This window comes from Loxodonta africana, chromosome 12 (assembly GCF_030014295.1).
Source record: "Loxodonta africana isolate mLoxAfr1 chromosome 12, mLoxAfr1.hap2, whole genome shotgun sequence".
NCBI lineage: Eukaryota > Metazoa > Chordata > Mammalia > Proboscidea > Elephantidae > Loxodonta > Loxodonta africana.
Window position 1 is genome coordinate 3,999,208 of NC_087353.1, and position 20,151 is coordinate 4,019,358.

The 20,151-nt window shown below is 36.9% G+C and overlaps 1 protein-coding gene across 1 annotated transcript in view; it reads left to right on the forward strand.

Annotated features, from left to right (window-relative positions):
- CSMD1 (CUB and Sushi multiple domains 1) overlaps positions 1–20,151 on the forward strand; it is a 1,768,974-nt gene that overhangs the window by 1,660,448 nt on the left and 88,375 nt on the right. Inside the window, exons 52-53 of the mRNA XM_064294928.1 lie at positions 5,533–5,727; positions 12,569–12,742. Coding sequence (XP_064150998.1) covers positions 5,533–5,727; positions 12,569–12,742 — 369 coding nt within the window. The remainder of the gene's footprint in view (positions 1–5,532; positions 5,728–12,568; positions 12,743–20,151) is intronic.

The following is a 20,151-nucleotide window of genomic DNA, read 5'->3' on the forward strand; positions in this document are numbered from 1 at the left end:
TTATAGATTCAGTTGTGCCTCGTTAACATAACTGCTGTTAATCCCACCTCATTAACATCGTACCAGTAGGATTTACAGCATGTAGGAAAATCACATCAGATGACAAAATGGCGGAGAATCACACAATACTGGGAATCATAGCCTAGTCAAGTTGACAAACAGAATTTTTTTTTTTGGGGGGGGCACAATTCAGTCCATAGCAATGAGCATGAAGAGTTTAAAAAAAATCAGTTTCCCAATCCTAAATACCCACCCGTATTTTCCATTCCCTAAATTGACCTGCCCAAGCAGGTTGTCTAGAACAGGGCGCTTCTCTTCTTGATCATTCCTAGCCTACTTTATAGAGGGAGGCCTTCCCATCACGTACTGTGCGTTTCCTTACGACGTCTAATACTGAGACTCATCACGGAGGCATAGCGGAATTGAAACAGGACGTGCTGGTACAAGGAAAGACAAACAAAACGATGGCACAGGGTAGAGACTAGAGGAGAAGATTCACCTGACTTCTTTTGACAAAGGTGGCATTGCAGCCCAGTGAGGAAAAGGGCGATCGTTTTAATAAGTGGTTCAGCTGGACAGCGATGTGATAAAAATAAATCTTGACCCCAACTTCAGAGGATATACTAAAATCTTTGCAGGATGATTAGATGGAAATACACAAGTAAACCTTTAAACTTCTATAAAAATACATATGAGTATCTCCATGACCTTGGATTAGGTAAAGATTTTATAATGATACAAAAAGCCCAGTAACACGGAAAAACTTGATATGTTCGACTACATTAAATTTCAGAATTTCTTTTCCCCAAAACACGTGTTTAAGTCCTGACAAAGATAGGCCCAGAAAGAGTGAAAATATTTGAAGGGGATGCATCAAACAAAGATTTTTCTAAAAATTCCAGTAAGAAAAAAATGTGGGCAATGTCTTAGATAAATAGACAAAAGAACAAATGCCTCACAAAAATAAAAAGTGCTAAATGGGATATAAACATATTAAAAAAAGCTCAACTTCATTAAACATCGAGGAGATACAAATTAAAGCCACAAGAAGATACCACTCCACACCCACCAGAATTTATAAATGAAAAAGACAGAGGATACCAAGTACTGACAAGAATATTAAGTAAGTGGAACTCTTGTACATTGCAGGTGAGAGTTTAAGTCGATACAATCATTTAGGAAGAACATTTGGCAATACTTACTAAGGCTGACCATCACCCATCTGTCTTTTTGCTGTACTAGGGTAGCTTGCATGTTGCCTTCATGCTGGAAACTATGCCACTGGTATTTCAAATACCAGCAGGGCCACCATGGTGGGCAGGTTTCAGTGGAGCTTCCAGACTTACACAGACTAGAAAAAAAGGTCTGGCTATTTATTTCCAAAAATTAACCCATGAAAACTTTGTGGGTCACAATAGAACATTGAGTGAAGAAAGATGAGTTACCTAAGTTGGAAGGCACTCAAAATGCACAGTAGCTACAACAATGGACTCGAATGTAGCAATGATTATGAAGATGACACAAGACAGGACAGTATTTTATTGTGTTACATGGGTCACCATGAGTTAGAGCCGACTTAATGGCAACTAACAACAACAACAAATGAAACCTTAAAAATACCTTATGAGCCAGCAATCCTACTTCCAGAAATACACCCACAGTTACGCATGTGTATGTTCATCAAAAGATGTGCTCATAGCTGCACTATTCGTAAAAGCCAAAAAGGAGGCAACCCAAGTATCCATCAACAAAGAATGGATACATGGGTAGTTGTGTATTTATACAGCGAATATGTACAGAAAGGAAAATGCACAACATAACTACATCCTCAGCAGGGATTAACTTCGTAGGCATAATATTGAAGCCAGAAATAAAAGAGTGTATAACATATGTCTTCATTTATATAAAGTTTAAGAACAGGTAAGACTGTAATGTTAGAAGTCAAGTTTGTATCACTATGAGTCAGTTTATCTTCTCTCTCTCTCTCTACAGTTGAATAAAAATATATATAAATTTGCATGTCACATACTTTCAAATATTTAAACTAAAGAGGAAAAGTTTTAGATTTATAATAAAGGAGGAAAAAGAGATAAATATTTCTTTAAAAATTCTTTTAGGGGTGTGCAAGCAGAGTTTTCCACCAAAATTTAGAGTTTGGATTCTAGGCAACGGAGAAAGGCAATCACAGTTAGGACGGATAGAAAAAGAGAAAAGGAAGAGAGAGAGAGAAAATGAACAGCGTTGAGTCATGAGTTGCATGAAAGTGTGATAGATACCATGTGCATGAAGACATATTTTCCAGATTTCTGACTTGAATTGCTAGGTACTACTTAGGAAAAAACAAAACAAAGCAGGGAATTAAGAGAAAGGAATTTAGGAATTGTAAACTGTTCCATTTCTATTCAATTTCAGTTTTCTCCCACAAGGCTCACAGTTTTGACAAAGAATTTAGCTACCTTATAAAATTTTTTTTTTTATTCTATGGATTCTATGGAGCTGAAATAATAAGGGCCATTCTTTGTCTTTGAACAACTGTGTTGGCAGCAACAAATCAGAGCCAATTATTTTGTGAGGACTTTATGCACTGTTTCTGTATAAATACATGTACGCACTCAGATACAACTTATAAACACTAGATCTTGTCCAAAAGTGCTTGGAAATGGTCTTCTCACATATTCTTGGTTTATATTACTCAGGATTTTACCATTCAAATAATATCATAGAATATGCAAACTCAGATGTTTACGTACACCCTCTCCCTCAGATCATCTTTCAAAATACTAATTAAAATAAAAATCTGTACAATTTCTGGAAACCACAACTTGCTTCAGAAAAAAAATTAAAAAATGTATTTATTCCTTTTCTCACTTTTTATTGTCGGTTTCCACCCATGTGCTTTCCTTTCCTCATATTCTTTTTGCATTTGCACTGTCACAATATTTTCTTAGCATATTATATTTCAGTTCACACACACACGCACGCACACATGCACACATACATATACGCACACACACGCGCACCATTATAAATACATATGATTAGCACCTACTGTCAAACACTGTACTCCAGGAAAATTGTGAAAAGATACAGTGTTTACAATAAGAGAATCTGCAGCCTAGCAAAGAGAAAGAGGTGCAAGCGGACAATTAAACTGGAATAAAATAGTTAAACAAACAAACCAGATAACATTTTCATGAAGAAAGAAATAATATGGAGAATTTGGAAATCACTGTTGTAGATGATATTAGCACAAAGAAAATATCTGATCCCATCACGTAGGCCAGCGTTGAATCCTTCTTGGCAGAATAGTCTGTAAAGATAGCACAGATGACAAAGACAGCAAGAAAACAATCAAGTTTAATTCTGGAAGCACATTTATTTGCGTGGAATAAAATGTCTTTTATATTTGAAATATGCATTGTGTATTAAACTGAGTTATAAGCCTGTAAGTTGAAAGGCTTTATAGACTATTTTCAGAAATGGAAAACTTGCCCGAAATTCTAAAGGTGTTTCTGCTTTGGGAAGAATTTCATTTATATCAATAAATAAAACACTTTGTTATCCATATGAAATCAGAATCATTATTTTGTCTAAGAAATAACCAAACCAAAAGACCAAACCCATTGCCGTTGAGTCAACTCTGACTCAGCGCCCTTATAGGACAGAGTAGAACTGCCCCATGGGGTTTCCAAGGGGTGCCTGGTGGATTCGAACTGCCAACATTTTGCTCTTAAAACCTGTACCACCAGGTCTCTCTGTTTAAAAAATAGTTAAGAAAAATATACCTAAATATTAATTTTAAGTTAGAAAATTTCTTTTACATTTTAAGTCTTGTTGATATTATTATTGCTATAATACCAAAAGGCCTATTTTGTCATTTTATTCACGTTATACTGGTAAATTATTGAAAGAAAACTAGATGAAATCTTTGTAACCCTAACCCTAACACTGGTGGTATAGTGGCTAAGAGCTATGGCTGGTGGCCAAAAGGTTGGTGGTGCAAATCCACCAGGTGCTCCTTGGAAATCCTATGGGGCAGTTCTGCTCTACCCTACAGGATTGGTTTGAGTCAGAATGGACTCGGCGGCAATGGGTTTGGTTCAGAAGTAATTGCAGTGAACTTATAAAGTGTAAATGTAAACTATGTAATTCTTCCAGGCTCAATAGATTAATCACTCTGGCCAATTTTTTGGGTAGCTGATTGTGACAGATGTTAGATAATGAAACTTCATTATTTCTTTAGGGAAGTGGTTCCTAACTTTGTAAAATGCATTTTACTTTAAATCTTATTGTACTTCTGAGAAAAATATATTCTCGTGCACACCCAAAGCTCCGTATATAATTTCAGCATATTTATAAATCCCTTGAAGTCCACCAGGTACTATTGCAGTGGTATTACTACCACTGCTATACCCACTACTATTACAGCTGCTGTTTCTTAGGTAGCTACTATATTCTTTTTATATTTTTGTAATTTATTTTATTTTTTTGTTGTTGAGAAGGTAGCTATTATATTTTTTAAAAAAGGAGCCCTGATGGTGCAATGGTTAAGTACTTGGCTACTAACCAAGAGGTGACTCGATCCCACCAGCAGCTCTGCTGGAGAAGAGATCTGGAGATCTGCTCCGGCAAAGATTAAAACCAAAAAAAGCCAAAACCACTGCCGCAGAGTCAATTCCAACTCATAGCGACCCTATAGAACAGAGTAGAACTGCCCCATAGAGTTTCCAAGGAGCACCTGGCGGATTCAAGCTGCCAACCCTTTGGTTAGCAGCCGTAGCACTTAACCACTACACCACCAGAGTTTCCCAGGAAATCCTGTGGGGCAGTTCTACTCTGTCCTATAGGGTCACTATATGTCAGAATCAACTCCGAGGTGCACAACAATATTCTAGGCCTTTCCCTAGGGGCATGACTGCATTATCTCATTTAAGAATTGATAAATATTTTTATGAAAAGTATTAATCCAGGATACATACGTATTTTTGTGTGCTTATAAATCCAGTAGTATCCAAAGTATATTATATATGGTTGTTTTGTAGTAAAAGGAATGAAGGTAAGTATCTGATTTTCTGAAAATTAGTGTATAAACTGGTTTTCAATTGTACAATTAGTATTCCAAGTTTCTCAGAGGTTATTGAGACAAATTATTTGTAAGATCTTTATATGTATAAGCTCATTTATCTGACAAAGGGTTTCATAGATCCCAAAAGAACTGCATAACTTTGTGTAAGGTTTTTGTCCTTTTAAACCTCAGACTAACTACAAGATTTCTAATGCACCTGTAATGAGACTGTTGAATGCATTTCGACATATGTGATCATTCCTTTGTGACTATTTGGATGGGAAAAAAAAAACAAAACCTGGTATAAGATGTGATATAGAATATAATATGTGACTATTTGGACAGGAGAGAAAACCTGATGTAATATGCACAAGATCAGTTTCATGTAGCAGGCACTTACCGTTAATATCAAGCATGTTTTGATTCCTTGAGTAAGAATGATGATATTAAACACGTTTCTTCTCTAGCGGTAACTTGCCCTAGTCTGGAAGCTCAGCTCTCAGAGCACATCATCTGGAGGCTGGTTTCTGGATCACTGAATGAATATGGTGCCCAAGTAGTGCTGAGCTGCAGTCCTGGTTATTATCTAGAGGGCAGAAGGCTCGTCCAGTGCCAAGCTAATGGGACATGGAGCATAATGGAGGAGAGGCCACGTTGTAAGGGTAGGTAACACACGTGTTTTCCAGATTAAGTAGGCTTTCTGATTACCGGCATCAATTGCATCCTCCTTTTAAGGTACTATAATCTATCATAGCCTTGTAGATTGAAAATATAAACAAATGGCATTTCTTTTAAGAATAATAATGGGTATGCATTTTTATGTGACCTAATTAAATATATGACTGAAGGATATGGTAAATGTTGCTTTTTCTCACTAATGATCCCGTTTTGTAAAATTTCAAATATGACAATACTCAAATGCCGAATCAGTTTAAGAAAAACACACAGGCCTGTGTTTAAAAACATGACCCTTATTCCATAGACTGATACTGAAAAGCTGTAATTAGGATCTTGAGAAATAGTATTTATGCTGATGATAATTGTGTTTTCCAATGAGCATCTTGAAAAAAGAGATGATTATTCTCTCTCAGGTACAAGATAAGCGGTTAAGCCTTTTAGTGAGCTTCATACTAAATATGAATAAGTAGAAAAAATAACACAATAATTGTATTGTTCAGAGCACGATTGGATTCAGACATATTTCTTATGCAATCACAGTAAATTATCATGTCTAGGAACAGGTGGTTCGACCAGTGTAAAATTTATAAAATACGCAGCTTAGTAGGAATAAATCAGATAAAAAAGAAAAAGAGAATTAATGCTTAGCTGTCTTTGATAATCATTTTAATTCAACTCTTGATGGAACAAATGTTAATTAAACACATACTACAAGCTGTTCACCAGAAATGCGGAAATAAATTAGGAAGGATCAGAGACTTCGAGAATCTTGTATTCATCATAGTCTTGGTGACAGGCATCCCTGTCTCCCCAGGACAGTCCTGATTGAAGCTTGTTTTCCAGGGTAATTATTCCCTTGTTACTCTGAAGTGTCCTGGTTTGAATGATTAATTATATGGTCACTGAATTTGAAGTGAATTTCCCCTGTTATATTTCTGCCACTTAGTAAATGTTCTCCTTCCCTGTACGCAAACACAGTCAGTCTCACATTTATCCACACGTGAAGGTCAGTTTTGTGATTTGGAGACTGAAGTCACCCAAGCCAGCATAGAGCATTGAGAAGGAATTATAAGCATTTAACGCATTGCCGTTGAGTGGATTCCAACCTATAGCAACCCTATAGGACGGAGTAGAATTGCCTCTACAGGGTTTCCAAAGAGCAGTTGGTGGATTCAAGCTGCCGACTTTTAGGTTAGTAGCCAAGCTCTTGCTTATTTCTGACTCCAGGTCTTCCAGCCAACACTCTCTTTGTCAGCCTCAGACAGAAACAGGATCTTAAAAACAGACACATATGACCTTCTTGAGGGTGGGGCGGACACGTACGGCCTGTGCAGACCCAAGGCTGGCGCAGGTTTTCCTTATCGCTCTAATGTCCCACGTACACTCAGCTACACTGATCCTGCTGCCCAGGAGGGGATCCCGCTAGCTGTGTGTTTGTCATGCCACAAGCCTTTCCCACTAAGGGCTCAAAGCACTACTCAAGAAGAATTTATGCTTAAAATTTAAAGTCTTCTATTTAAGGGAATTTTCATAAAATCCAGGCTCTCTTGATTCTTGACCCAAACATGGCAGCAAGGACCCACCCTCATCTGGGGGAAGATGCAAGTCAGGGCTCTGCTGTCTTTAGGTAACATTTCTGCCTCCATCTCTCTGAAGTTCTATAGTGTCTGTTTTCCTGACTCAAATTTAACATTTTAAGCTGGTAGTTCTGATACTGCAGTTTGGTTGAGAGACAGCAATCACAAATTCACTTATCTGTGTATATGAAACACTTCATATACATTTATTTTATAAATTTTAAACAGTTCACGGACTCATGTTGCTAGGCGTCAGTGCTTTGATCACATTTTCTTTGTCTCTTTTGGATATCACCATGAGCTTGTAGCCTTTTCCCGACTCAGTCGTTTCCAGTCAAAATCATTATTTGTTTTTTTTTGTGTGTGTGTGTTTGTGTTTTTATTAATGTTTGTAGTTCAAATTGTCTCAACACGGCCAGGAGGAGTCCCTTTTACATGGTATCTCTCACCTGTCTTTCTGACGTCTTCGAAATTGTCCTTGATTCCCATAAAGGTCAGAGGTTTTGTGCTCATTCTGAGCTTCCTGACCCATAAATAGAGTCATGCCTGGCGCCTTTTGGTGGAGAAGACTAAAACCTGTGACAAGGGGTATGCATTGTGCTGTTCATATAATTAATGAGGTAGAAAAATTGACACGGGCTTGTAGTCACTTTAGTGACCAAAGCAAAACATTTCTGTTTGTTTTCTTTTCCCCAAAAGGTTTTCATGTTGGTATTTTCAAGCTCTGAGATTTTTTTCACTAAGAAAAGATCTTATCAATGATTTTTCACTGTTTTTGCTAAGATTGATATTAGATATTGCAGTACTTGATACTGTGTTCAAACTATGGTGTTCTTAAAATTTCAGCAATCTAAAGCTCTTCTCACTACAGAAGGAATACAAGGCCACTTTCTCCATTTTATTGGGTCTGGACCAATAAAATCTTCAAGTGAATCATCATCCAGACCATTGGTATAGTCAAGGGTCTATATTTTCTAATTTATTTTTTTAATTGCCTATGGTTTTCCTTAGAATGACTCTGTTCATGGGATCTCCAGAATGTAACTGTTTCAGGTTATCCATTTACTTCAGGGCTGAAAATGTTAGAATTTCCCATTCTGCTTGTCCCTTTAGCCCCAGATAAAGAGATTGCCCTTGACCAGTTACTAAGCCCATGCATAGCATCTATGAAGTCAATTGAGAAATTCACCATTTTCAGAAGGTTTTTCTAATTCAAATTTCAAGCTAGTTTTCTTTCTCCTTAGAACCTCAAATCTCCAAGGTGAAGAGGACAAAACCAATATGGAACCCACTGCCATGGAGTTCGTTCCCAACTCATAGTGACCCTATATGTCAGAGTAGAACTGCCCTGTAGGCTGAGCGATTTTAACCACTGTGCCACCAGGGCTCCTTGGGAGACCTTCACTCTACCCTTGAGTTGTTAGCTCTGCAGTCTTGCTCTTTTGGGGAGATTTAGTACAATGACTATCCCTTAAGAAACAGTAACACAAGATTAAAAGTCAATATCCATGGGTGCCCACATGCCTCCTAAGCACGATGACAGAAGAAAAGAAGGAAATATTAATTTTTTCATGTGAACGTTTCTTTACTGTTTGGAACATATTATTTGTTTATATATTACATATTTATTTGATTTATATTTGACTTATATTTAAAAAGTAAGAAGAATTTTTATCACAGCAATTCATGAATCAGTAAAGTCATCTACACATTTATGATTTTATACACACAAATACAGAGATACAGAGAGCTACATAGTTATATTATGGGTAAAAAAGGAACATTACCTAAATTCTGACAATGGATTTAAAGTGCTACTTTTAAGAGTTCTCTTAAATTAGCCCTAGATCAGACTGTGAAGCAGGCAAGTTGGTCTTTGAATACCTCTTATTTGTAACTAGAGGTATGCTTGTATCGTTAATTAAACATAAAGAAAAAAAAAAAAAAACATATGTGAATATAAATGTGTTCACCAGCCTGTGAATTTCATGTATATCATAGAAAATCAGGTTGGACATCACCCAGCACAAACTAAAGTTGGATTTTCTTGATGACGTATTCAGCAAATATATATCCAGCCTGCATTAAATAACTCTGCTGGCAGCTGATGACCCCAAGAGGCATCTGATTCAATGTAAGCATTTTCACTCACATTGAGCAGGGCCTTCTTTTTGAGCTGAGTTCTGCTCCTGTTGACTTGTATTCAGAGACCTTGGCTCTGTCCCTCTGGGACTAATAAAACAACTCCAGCCTCCTTGCTACACAACGTGCCTTCACGTACTTGGTGACAGACCCAGGTGCCCTCTGGGGCGTTTGTCTTCATGATAAACAGCCCTGTCCCTTCACATGCATTTCATTTAAATGCTTTTTGGTTCCCTCCTCACTCTTTTCATTCAGACTGTGTGTTCATTAGGCTTTTGTTCTAGCTAGAACACATCTAGTACCTAGTCCTGAGGTTATATGGATTTATCACAATCACAAATAATCTCCATTTTCCTGACATGAATGCAACCTTAGAGATATGAGAAATTATGTAAGTCACAGTATAATTTTTTTTTTTTTTTTAAATAGAGGAATTCAGCGTGAATATAATTGTAAACTTAAAGAAAAGAGTCTTCACTGTGGGGAAAGAGGAAAATGGATTACAGTCCACGGTAATTGTGAGGAAATACACTATTGTCAGCACGTTAGTGGCTGGGCTGAGGGGCATCCTTCAACCGAGCTTCTGCTTTGTGCAGAGAAGTGCACTGGCTGCAGCTAAGTTCCCCGAGGGTTCAAAGGAGGCACTTCAAAGTGTATGTATGAAGCCACTTTCAGTAGAATGAAAAAAAGCAGACTTAGAGAATTCATCTTTGAAAACTTGAGAGAGGAAAAAGCCATGGGAATGAGGCATTGTCTTTGAGTTTTGACAAAGGTTATTTTTAGTTGTGGGGGGTTCTCCCTTTCAATTAGGCTAGCTTTTCCAAATTGGCACTGCTATCTTCATTAATGCACTGGGTTTACTGCCAAAGGAAACCCTAGGTCTGAAATCCCATTATCCAGCTGCTGAAAGGCTAAAATTTTGCTCCATTAGTTCTTCCTTACACTCTAGTAAACCTTATTAGAGGACAAACTTAAAATAATTTTATCACCAGGCTGTTTTTAACAGAGGCTCAAAGAATAGAAACAGACCCAAGAGCGGAGTGAGCCTTTTTGCTTGTGTACCGTTAAGGTGTGTGAAGACCTCCGAGAGAGCAAATGTGTTCGGAGAGTGTTCTCTTTCACGCCTTTCTGACTAGCACTGAAGTTTCCAAACAAGATCCAATTATCTTAAATGGCTACAAATGGATCTGTAAATATCATCGTTCAAGGTGAAGTCCATACTGTGTTTGGAAAAAAGACAATGAAAATTTCATAACAAATTGTAAAAATCTAAACCCTACTCAAATTCCTGGGCGTTTGGTTTGGCAAACGTTTTTGGAATGTTACTAAATGCGGACCTTGCTGGGGCTTTAAAGTTTAGCAATCCCAGAAACTAATAAATTGTGCAGGCTCTCTCTGCAAACGTAGCATTTTGATCATGACATACTCTAGGGATGAATTTGCAAATTTCTGAACAGCCTTCCCTAGAACACTCGTGACCTTGACTGTGCCTGTGGATTTGAAACAGGACCTGGGTCATCACATTTTGGGATGAAATGAGCTTAATTCAAAGAGCTGTTTTAAAGGGGTAATGCATATAATTTTTCTTCACGGAATTATCAGTAAAGATTTTCCCTTGTTTGATTTAATTTACTAATTAGATCCTGAGCTATTACTTCAATATTAGTTCACACTGACTAAGCCCTGATTATATGTAAGCCATCATGTAAACACTTTACATGCATGATCTCATTGAATCCTCACCCCAGTCTATGTCACAACCTTTACTATTATCAGCCCTTAGGGTGAACCAGCCAACGTCCAGGGAGTTTTAGGAACTTGGCCAGAGTCACCTAGCTAGTAACTAGCAGAGCCAGGATTGAACCCAGGTGGCCTGAGGCCAGAATCTATATCCTCCATCGCTGTGTTTCAGTGCCACTTTTCACTGTAATATTAATAAGGACTCAGTGATTTTTACCCACTTTCTAGCCTTGCTCTAAGCACTTTACACATAATAGCTCATTTATTGCTAAAAGAACCCTTCAGCATTCCTCTCAAAATAACTTTCTAACAGTTTCATTTTCACCAGTTTAGAACACATTTAAGCCTTAGATGGCCTGTTGGACTCGATGGCTTGATTTCTTCATCTCCTGAGATTGCATGATTTCCTGCGGTCAGATATTTATTGGTTTGATATGCAGAGATTTGGGTAGTGTAATATGTATCTCTAATGAGAGTGACAATATAAATTATCTTCCAAACTATAGTACTTTTGTGAATGAAAGTGAACACGACTGATAATTACACTGGGACAAATGTAAACTTGGGGCATACAGTCACCCTATGAACAACCACGTAAGCTCTAGTTTTGTTTTTCTTTTTTTTTTTCTACGTTTTAAAAATAAAGAGTCCCATGTAGTCATTAGAGTTCAGCTGCTAACCAAAAGGTTGACAGTTTGAATCCTCCAGCTGCTCCTTGGAAACCCTATGGGGCAATCCTCCTCTGTCCTGTAGGGTCACTATGAGTCGGAACCGACTCGATGGCTATACGTTTGGGTTTATTGGTAAGTAGTCAACATTTTTATGGAATTAATTATACCAACATGTTTTGCAATTAAATTAATGGAACCAAAATGGAATACCTGTATTGGTTTTAATACCATACTACTTGGAATTAGCTAATTGACTTGGGAAAGACAATTCATGTTTCATAATTCCTACCAAGTTTATGTAGGTTTTCACTAACTCTTAAAGGCTTCTTGTGATTAATAGATAGGAAAGTAGACAGCCAACAAGTTATGCTTATGTGTGCATGTTTGTCTACTGTATATATTTTCAACAAAACTTTAGCTATCTGTAAGAATAAAATAGTAATGCTAATTGAAGATATCTATTATATTTTTTTAATCCACTCAAAGCTTTTAAGTTTTAATTTCTAGAAAATCAGTGAAGGAAACCTAAGCTTTCTACATGACTGGTCTCTTTAGCTTTAAACAGGCATTCTTGCTCCAAGTTCAGAAATGAAAATTAGGACTAAAAATTTCATAATTTTTAAGCACAAGAGTAATACTTTGCAGACCTGAAATAATACTCATCTTACTATTATTATTATTATTTTTCCTTTTAGTTATCTCATGTGGAAGCCTGTCCTTTCCTCCAAATGGTAACAAGATTGGAACGCTGACAATTTATGGAGCCACCGCCATATTTACTTGTAACACGGGTTACACACTTGTGGGCTCTCACGTCAGAGAATGTTTAGCAAACGGACTCTGGAGTGGCACTGAAACACGATGTCTGGGTAAATTAATTTATGTCCTTGCATTTATTTAATTAAAATAGGCCTTAAACATAGGCTATGGCTGGGTAAGACATAAGACTTTCTGCTACAACTGCTCTAAGAGAGAGTTAGTAAATCCTGTTTGGGTTTTAATGCTGCAGTCACTTCACAGTATGATTTTCGCTTTGCATAGCTAAAGGGATTTTTATCTGAGCAATAAATGGAGGTCGTATATTGCCTTAAGTGACAAAAAGACTATTATATAGAGTGCTAAGGATATAACTATATTCAAAAATGTCACAATGCTTTTATTACACACAAAAATCAATTTTTATAAATATTATTCATTTTGATATCCATCTTCAAATTTTAACAGTTTCAACAAATTATAATTAAATTAATCTAAATCAATGTAAATACAATGAATTATTTAAAATTAAATGTGTGTAGTAATTTGGTTTTCTTTTCCTCAAGGACTAAAAAATTTTTTCTTGAAAATGAGAAAAAAAAAGATTGAAAGGAATTTTTTCCCCATTCATAAATGTGCTCAATAAATGTATAAAAATTGTTGAGTAAGTATATTAAAGCATAATTATTAATAAAGGATGCTTATTTCAGGTATTCAAGTAAATTGTAATACACATGAACTGCCTTTAGCCCTGCCCAACTCTCTGTCATCTTTGGTAAATTTGTAATCACTCAAAGGCCATAAAAGTTGGGTGGTTTAAGTTTCTGAATCTCCGTGGACTAAGATCACTTCAGGAACTAAGCTATGACAGTAAAAATCTGCTCTTCTTTTCACTCAGGAGATGTTGAGGAGACAGGATGAAAGTTTAGTGGTAACTCCAGAGAAAATGGGCCAACAAAAGAATGAGGTTCTCACACTTATCTATGGAGCTACCTCCACTTACTTAAATTGCCTACAATGTTTATATGAATGCTGCTTAAATAATTAAATATGTATCTTGTTGGGTCTAGTCATTATAGTTTTCAGCAAATTATGAAATTTCCTTGTAGTATATATGGTTCTTCAGGTTGAGGATCACAGATGCCTCCAAGATTTTCTATGCATTCCTTTCTGTTCTTACAAAATAGCTTGGCTATTAAATAGCATGCTCCTTAAGGCAACTATGGTTTGAAGTAGGTTTTCTTTGTCAACTTGAGTGAAATTTGGCACTATAGAACAGAGTCAGATAATCCAAGAAACTTATTTTTCTGACTATATGAAGAAGAATGCAGCATCAAGATTGGAGGAAGACTCACTAACAACCTGCAATGTGCAGATGACACAACCTTGCTTGCTAAAAGTGAAGAGGACTTGAAGCACTTACTGGTGAAGATCAAAAACTACAGACTCAGTATGGATTATACCTCAGCATAAAGAAGACAAAAATCCTCACAGCTGTACCAATAAGCATGATAAACGGAGAAACTATTGAAGTCAAGAATTTCATTTTACTTGGATCCACATCAACAGCCATTGAAGCAGCACTATGGAAACGAAAAGACACATTACATTGGGCAAATGTGCTGCTAAAGACCTGTTAAATGTGTTAAAAATCAAAGATGCCACCTTGAAGACTAAGGTGAGCCTTAACCAAGCCATGGTCTTTTCAATTTTGTTATGTGCACGCAAAAGCTGGATGGTGCATAAGGAAGACCTAAGAAGAATTAACATCTTTGAATTGTGTTGTTAGCAAAGAATATTGAATATACCATGGACTGCCAGAAGAATGAACAAATCTGTTTTGAAAAAAATACAGCCAGAGTGTTCCTTGGAAGCCAGTATGGTGATGTTTCATCTCATATACTTTGGACATGTTATCAGGAGGGACCAGTCTCTACAGAAGGACATCATGCTTGGTGTAGCAGAGGGTCAGCAAAAGAGAAGAAGACCCTCAAGGTGATGAATTGACAAATGGCTGCAAAAATGGTGTGATGGTTAAGATTGTGTGTCAACTTGGCTGAGCCATGATTCTCAGTGTCTTGGCAGTTGTCTAATGTTGTGATCACTTTCCTGTTGAAATTTGATATGTGATCACTCCCATGATGGAATCTGCTGAATGATACCGGGGAGGCAGGACCTGTGGCAGCTTACCGCCTCCTCAGCCTTAATCTCTCTACCCTCCACTGCCTACTTCTAGTTCACCTTGCCAAGGTTTTTGGCTTGTTCTGGATCCTACAGTTGCTTGTTGTTCATCTGACTTCCAGTTCTTGGGATTTGAGCTAGCAGCTTACCTGCCGATCTTGGGATTTGTCAATCTTCACAGCCTGTGAGCAAGAGCCCTGCTGTCCGACCTGCCAATCTTGGGTTGGCCAGCCCCTGCAGCTACATGAATCAGGAGAAACTTCTATCCTGATCCACCAGCTTGGGACGTTCCAGCGTCTACAATCGCGTGAGCTATTTCCTTGATATAAACCTCTCTATATATATTTATAAGCTTTACTAGTTTTGCTTCTCTAGAGAACCTAGCCTAAGACAAATGGGTTCAAGCATAGCAATGATTGTGAGAGTGGCATAGGACTGGACAGTAGTTCGATCTGCTGTACATAGGGTTGCTATGAGTTGGTTCCGACTCAACTGCACCTAACAACAACAATTGTAATGATGGAAAGTAAGAACAAATATCTTTGAATTACTACTTTACTCCTTACAAAACATACCCCATATCTTATTTGGTCCAGACAGTAACTGTAGGATGTAGCTACAGCAGTTGTTGAAGCTTCAGGGAGTTTATATAGTGCATTAAGTTCATTAATTGTTAAGTCACAGAGTCAGCTTGTGTCTTATGGATCACAAATAGCCCTTACCTATTCTGTGGTATTCTTCCAACTGAAGGTTAGGACTTTCAGGACAAAGAGTGACGTACATAATTAATGGTTGGGCAAAAGTTCCCTAAACATGGTGTTGATGTGATGTAATATGTCTTAGAAGCTTTTGGAGTATGATCCATTCAAAAATAAGTCCATGTGATCAGAAGAAATTTAAACTGAAAATAAGAAGGAATAAAAATGCCAAGATTGTCATGTAGAAAAGATTATAATTGCGGAATTTGGGCACAGCATATGAGGAAGAATAAAGTTGGAGGAGGCACGGGGGAAAAAAAAGGGTAACATTTAGAAAAGGGTTATAAATGACACATATCCATATATGTTTACAAACCAATGGGTAATAAACTTAGTGTAAAGATTTTAAAAGTTAATAAATATAGTTTCTCAGTTATCACTGTGATTATAGATCACTGATGAGTAGATTGCATAGTGTAAGCCATCAAGAGTATATGTCCATGGGAATTCATAAAGTTGTAAATGAGACGTAGAGAAGAATATGAGTGGAAGAGTAAGCAGGCAGGAGAATAGGCGTAATATCATGGCTAAAGAAGAATGTAAAATACTCAGATGAAGTGCACAGAGGCTTCAGTTATAAATCTGGCAGAGATATTTGATAGAGTAGATATTGGATAGTTCTGTAATCCAAACTGCAATTCGATGCCTTAACTTATAATGTACAAAGCATTTTGGGGATTTATCTTATTGAATTCTCATTAAAACTCATGGTAAGTGCTTATCATTCCTATTTAGAGATAACAAAAACGCTTAGAGGACTGAGGAATCTGCCCAACATCATAGAACCAGTAATCATCAGAAGGAGCATTGAAACCTAGGCTGTTTGACTATAGAGCACAGACTTCTTACTATTAGGATACATTACTAGTTTATCTGAGTAAGTTTTGTGCTACTTTACTGACAGTTTTATCACTCAGGGGAAGATTAACTATGAGAGCCAGTTTTATTATCATGGTAATTCTGATCAATAATGGGGAATTTGTTTGTTATCTGACAGTGAAGTGAGTCCTGGTAACTAGACTACTCCCCACCCCAAAACACATGCCAAAAAAGACGCTTTGGCATGTATGCCTCTGTTTGGTATGGTTCATTTTGCCCCTCATTCTGTACTGCTCCCAGGCCGCTAGCTTGCTGTTATGGTCTTCTGTTTCTAAACTTGTCACTTGAATCAGTGTTTTATCTGTTTCCATGGTCATGAAACTCTTGAAAACCACACTACCTTCTACCAAAGTAAATGACTTTGCACAACTTTCATACTTATCTGTACTATATGAGTGTACATAGATACCAATAGAGAAAATGACTGATAATAACAATGGAAGCAATTGCTGAAAATATATTTTTTTTTAATGAAAAAGCAATATGCTCCCATGGTGGTGTCTCTACAAGGGATGATCTCTCAACAACAACAACAAAAAAATAAACACTATGAATTTTCAGAAACAACCTCAACAAGGCAGAAATGGGAAATTATCCAAAGAAATAATGATAATTTTACCAGATGTCCTAAAGTAAATCAAGATTAAAAACATATGTACAAAGATATGCAAACTAAGCCCATACCCCAAGACATATTTAAGGGAATGAAATACAGTTTTAAGGACAGTGTCATGAAGGCAAGTCTACAATAGTTGGAAACAAGGAAAAGTATAAGGACCACAAAATGCTGTTTAAATTATAAACCGAATTTGCTCTTTGGAGTTGTTATTAAAATAATGGATGATGGAAACAAAGAAAACTGACTCAGCTATTTCTTCTGTCATTTCTGTCAAGAAAAAATTATATGGCAATAAAAAGTGTAGAACATGTTTTTATATCAGAAACTGGCACCCAAAGAAAGATGAGCAGTCTGTAAAAGAGAACTTAAGAGTTTTAAATGAAGTGGAGTCTCCTGCCCAGAAAAATTCCATATAGGCATGCTGAGTAGACTTGGAAAGAGTTTGCTTTGTGCTTGTTGGTGTGCTGAGTCATTGCCAGTGTTCCTTGTGGGAGTTCGTTGGGAAAGAGGCACTCTAGAGTTGGACAAATACCTTGTGTGAGGTTTTCACACAAAATGAAGAGATTTTAGCTATCAAAAACTATGAATTAATAAATTTGAGGATCTATAGAGAAGACAATAAAACATATTCTTTGTAAATAACTTTGGTGAAGTGTATTTGTGAAGAGCTAGTAAGGTTTCAGAAAACAATATTCCAATCTGAACCCATTTTCTCATTTGATATGGCTATTACAGAATGTTTAGAAATACATTTTAGATATGATATTGCTGAATTTTCACAAAATATTTTGCAAGATTTTCTATAATCAAGAAAGTTTAATGTGGGGTGTATATTAAGTCTTTTAAAAATTGATTTAAAGACAATGCACAAGTGATATTAACCATTGGATTGATGCTGCTTAAAAAAGAATTCTCTAGTTCTGTGTTTCTCTCCCTAACATTGGTCCTACCCACAACTTGTTTTCGTGTCATGACTAATGGCTTAATATTGATACTAGCTGCCAAGAGTGAAAATACTATTTGATTAGAGATTCGGGAACTCTTCGATTTGGAATGATGAAATACATATGACAATGATAGGAATTAATGTAAACTTTCACTCAAGATTTAAAAAATTCAAAATAAGAAATCATAGTGCACATGAAAAGGATTTAGGTGTTTTGATAAATGCAGATTCATATTTGTGCAACATTGCTGTGATGCTCCCGTTGTCCAAGCTTCATCGATAGTACTCATCTCATTCCCTGCTTGCTCAGGTACACCATATCCAGAAGGAAGTTTTCAGTTCTTAAAATAGTTTAAGTGGGCTATTGAGGAACAGTGGAAGAAAGGCTTGGAAATCTACCGCAGTAAGATTGTTGTAGTTAATTCCTGTAGTGTCTGCTCCAACTCATGATGACCTACTGCATAACAGAAGGAAACATGCATAACAGAAGGAAATATTGCCTGCTCCTGCACCGTGCTCGCAATCGTATGTCTGCATCCGTTGTTGCAACCACCGTGTCAATCCATGTCATTGAGGTTGTCCCTCATTTTTGCTGACCCTCCTCTTTATCAAACATGCTCTCCTTTTCTGGTTATTAGTCTTTCCTGTCAGGAAAGACATCCTTAAGATTACAACCACTGAAACCCTTATGGGTCAGTTCTACTCTGAAACACCTGGGGTCTCTGTGATTCAGCATCAACTAGATGGCAACAGGTTTTTGTTTTTTTAAAGTGAGGGATAGATAATGTATCTGTTGTGAAGAAACAGGTAACAGGAATGTTTGGAAAACTTTTGATTGTTGTTAGAGAATTTAGAAAGTAATTAATACTATTTTGAAATATTTAAAATGCTATTAGATGAAAGAATAACCAATTGTGGTAAGTTGTTTTCCATTTAAGTGCCAGCCCTCATTGATGGGTAGAGTCATCATGAAGACCTGCACTGAAAAGAAATACAAGTCTTAATCAGGGTTCAGTGAGGGGGAGGGGGGGAGGGTGAATACCAAAAATAATTAGAATTGAAATTAAGATTAATTGCATCTGCCAAGGACAAGACCGTGGTTGATGATGCCATTGGTGGTGTATATTTCCAAACTCAGATTTGTGACTTTTTAAAACTGAAACTATTTTCCAAGTTGTGAGTAGGGTATATTGTTTGTTTTTAGGGTTGCTGGGAAAAAGTACTTTTCTCTGAGGCTTTTCTTCTACTTCATGTGCAACATGGATAGCTTTTTTAGCTTGAGTCTTCGGCTTGTTTCCATTGCTTTACAACAAGGGAAAATATGGCGAATTCCTTGGTGATCGTTGCAGCAGAAACGGCCAAGCACATGCATGGACCCCAGTTTCACCCCCAGTGTGAGTCTTGAGAAGGCTGACTGTGGGAGAAGTGTATTTAAAGATATGAAGGATTATTTTTCTTTTCCTAACATTAAAAAACTGAACATATGTTGTGTTTAAGTTCCCTAGACTGGAATTCTAAACCAGAACCTTTAAGAAAGAGTGGAGTAGGAAAAACCACACTAACCTGTGTGTAAACATCGTTACAGATAAAATTTGAGCAAAGCAATGCATTTGTGCATCAGAGTAAATTTTTATAAAAGTTTAGCCCAAGCTTAATCAATGCCCGCATTATGGCTGGGGTCTCTCAGGGTTTTGTAAATTACACAGGACTTGTTCTAATTTACTGTTTGTACTTTGTAATACTCCAAATCCCGCTAGGATGGAGAGTTAAGCACTGAGAACCCTGACCCATATCTACTCCATCAGGCACCTTATAATCCACCAGGGAAGTTTTATGATTCCCACGCTCCTTTAATTATTTTCTTCCGTTGCTCTTCCCTGTGGTAGTTTGCATTGAACCCAGCAGAGAGCACATAAGCTAGCCTTTGTACATTTGTTATCCAGGTTCCCCTGTTGTAGAAACCTACAGTAATCATTTATATCATTTAGACTTTTCCAACACATAATCCCATATCATTTCTCCACTTGTTATCTCTTTACTCTGCAGTATTCAAGATGTCAGTCATAGATTGAGACATTTCCCACGTAAAGAACATTATCTTTTTTTTATTAGTTTTTTTGTTACTATTTGAAATAAATT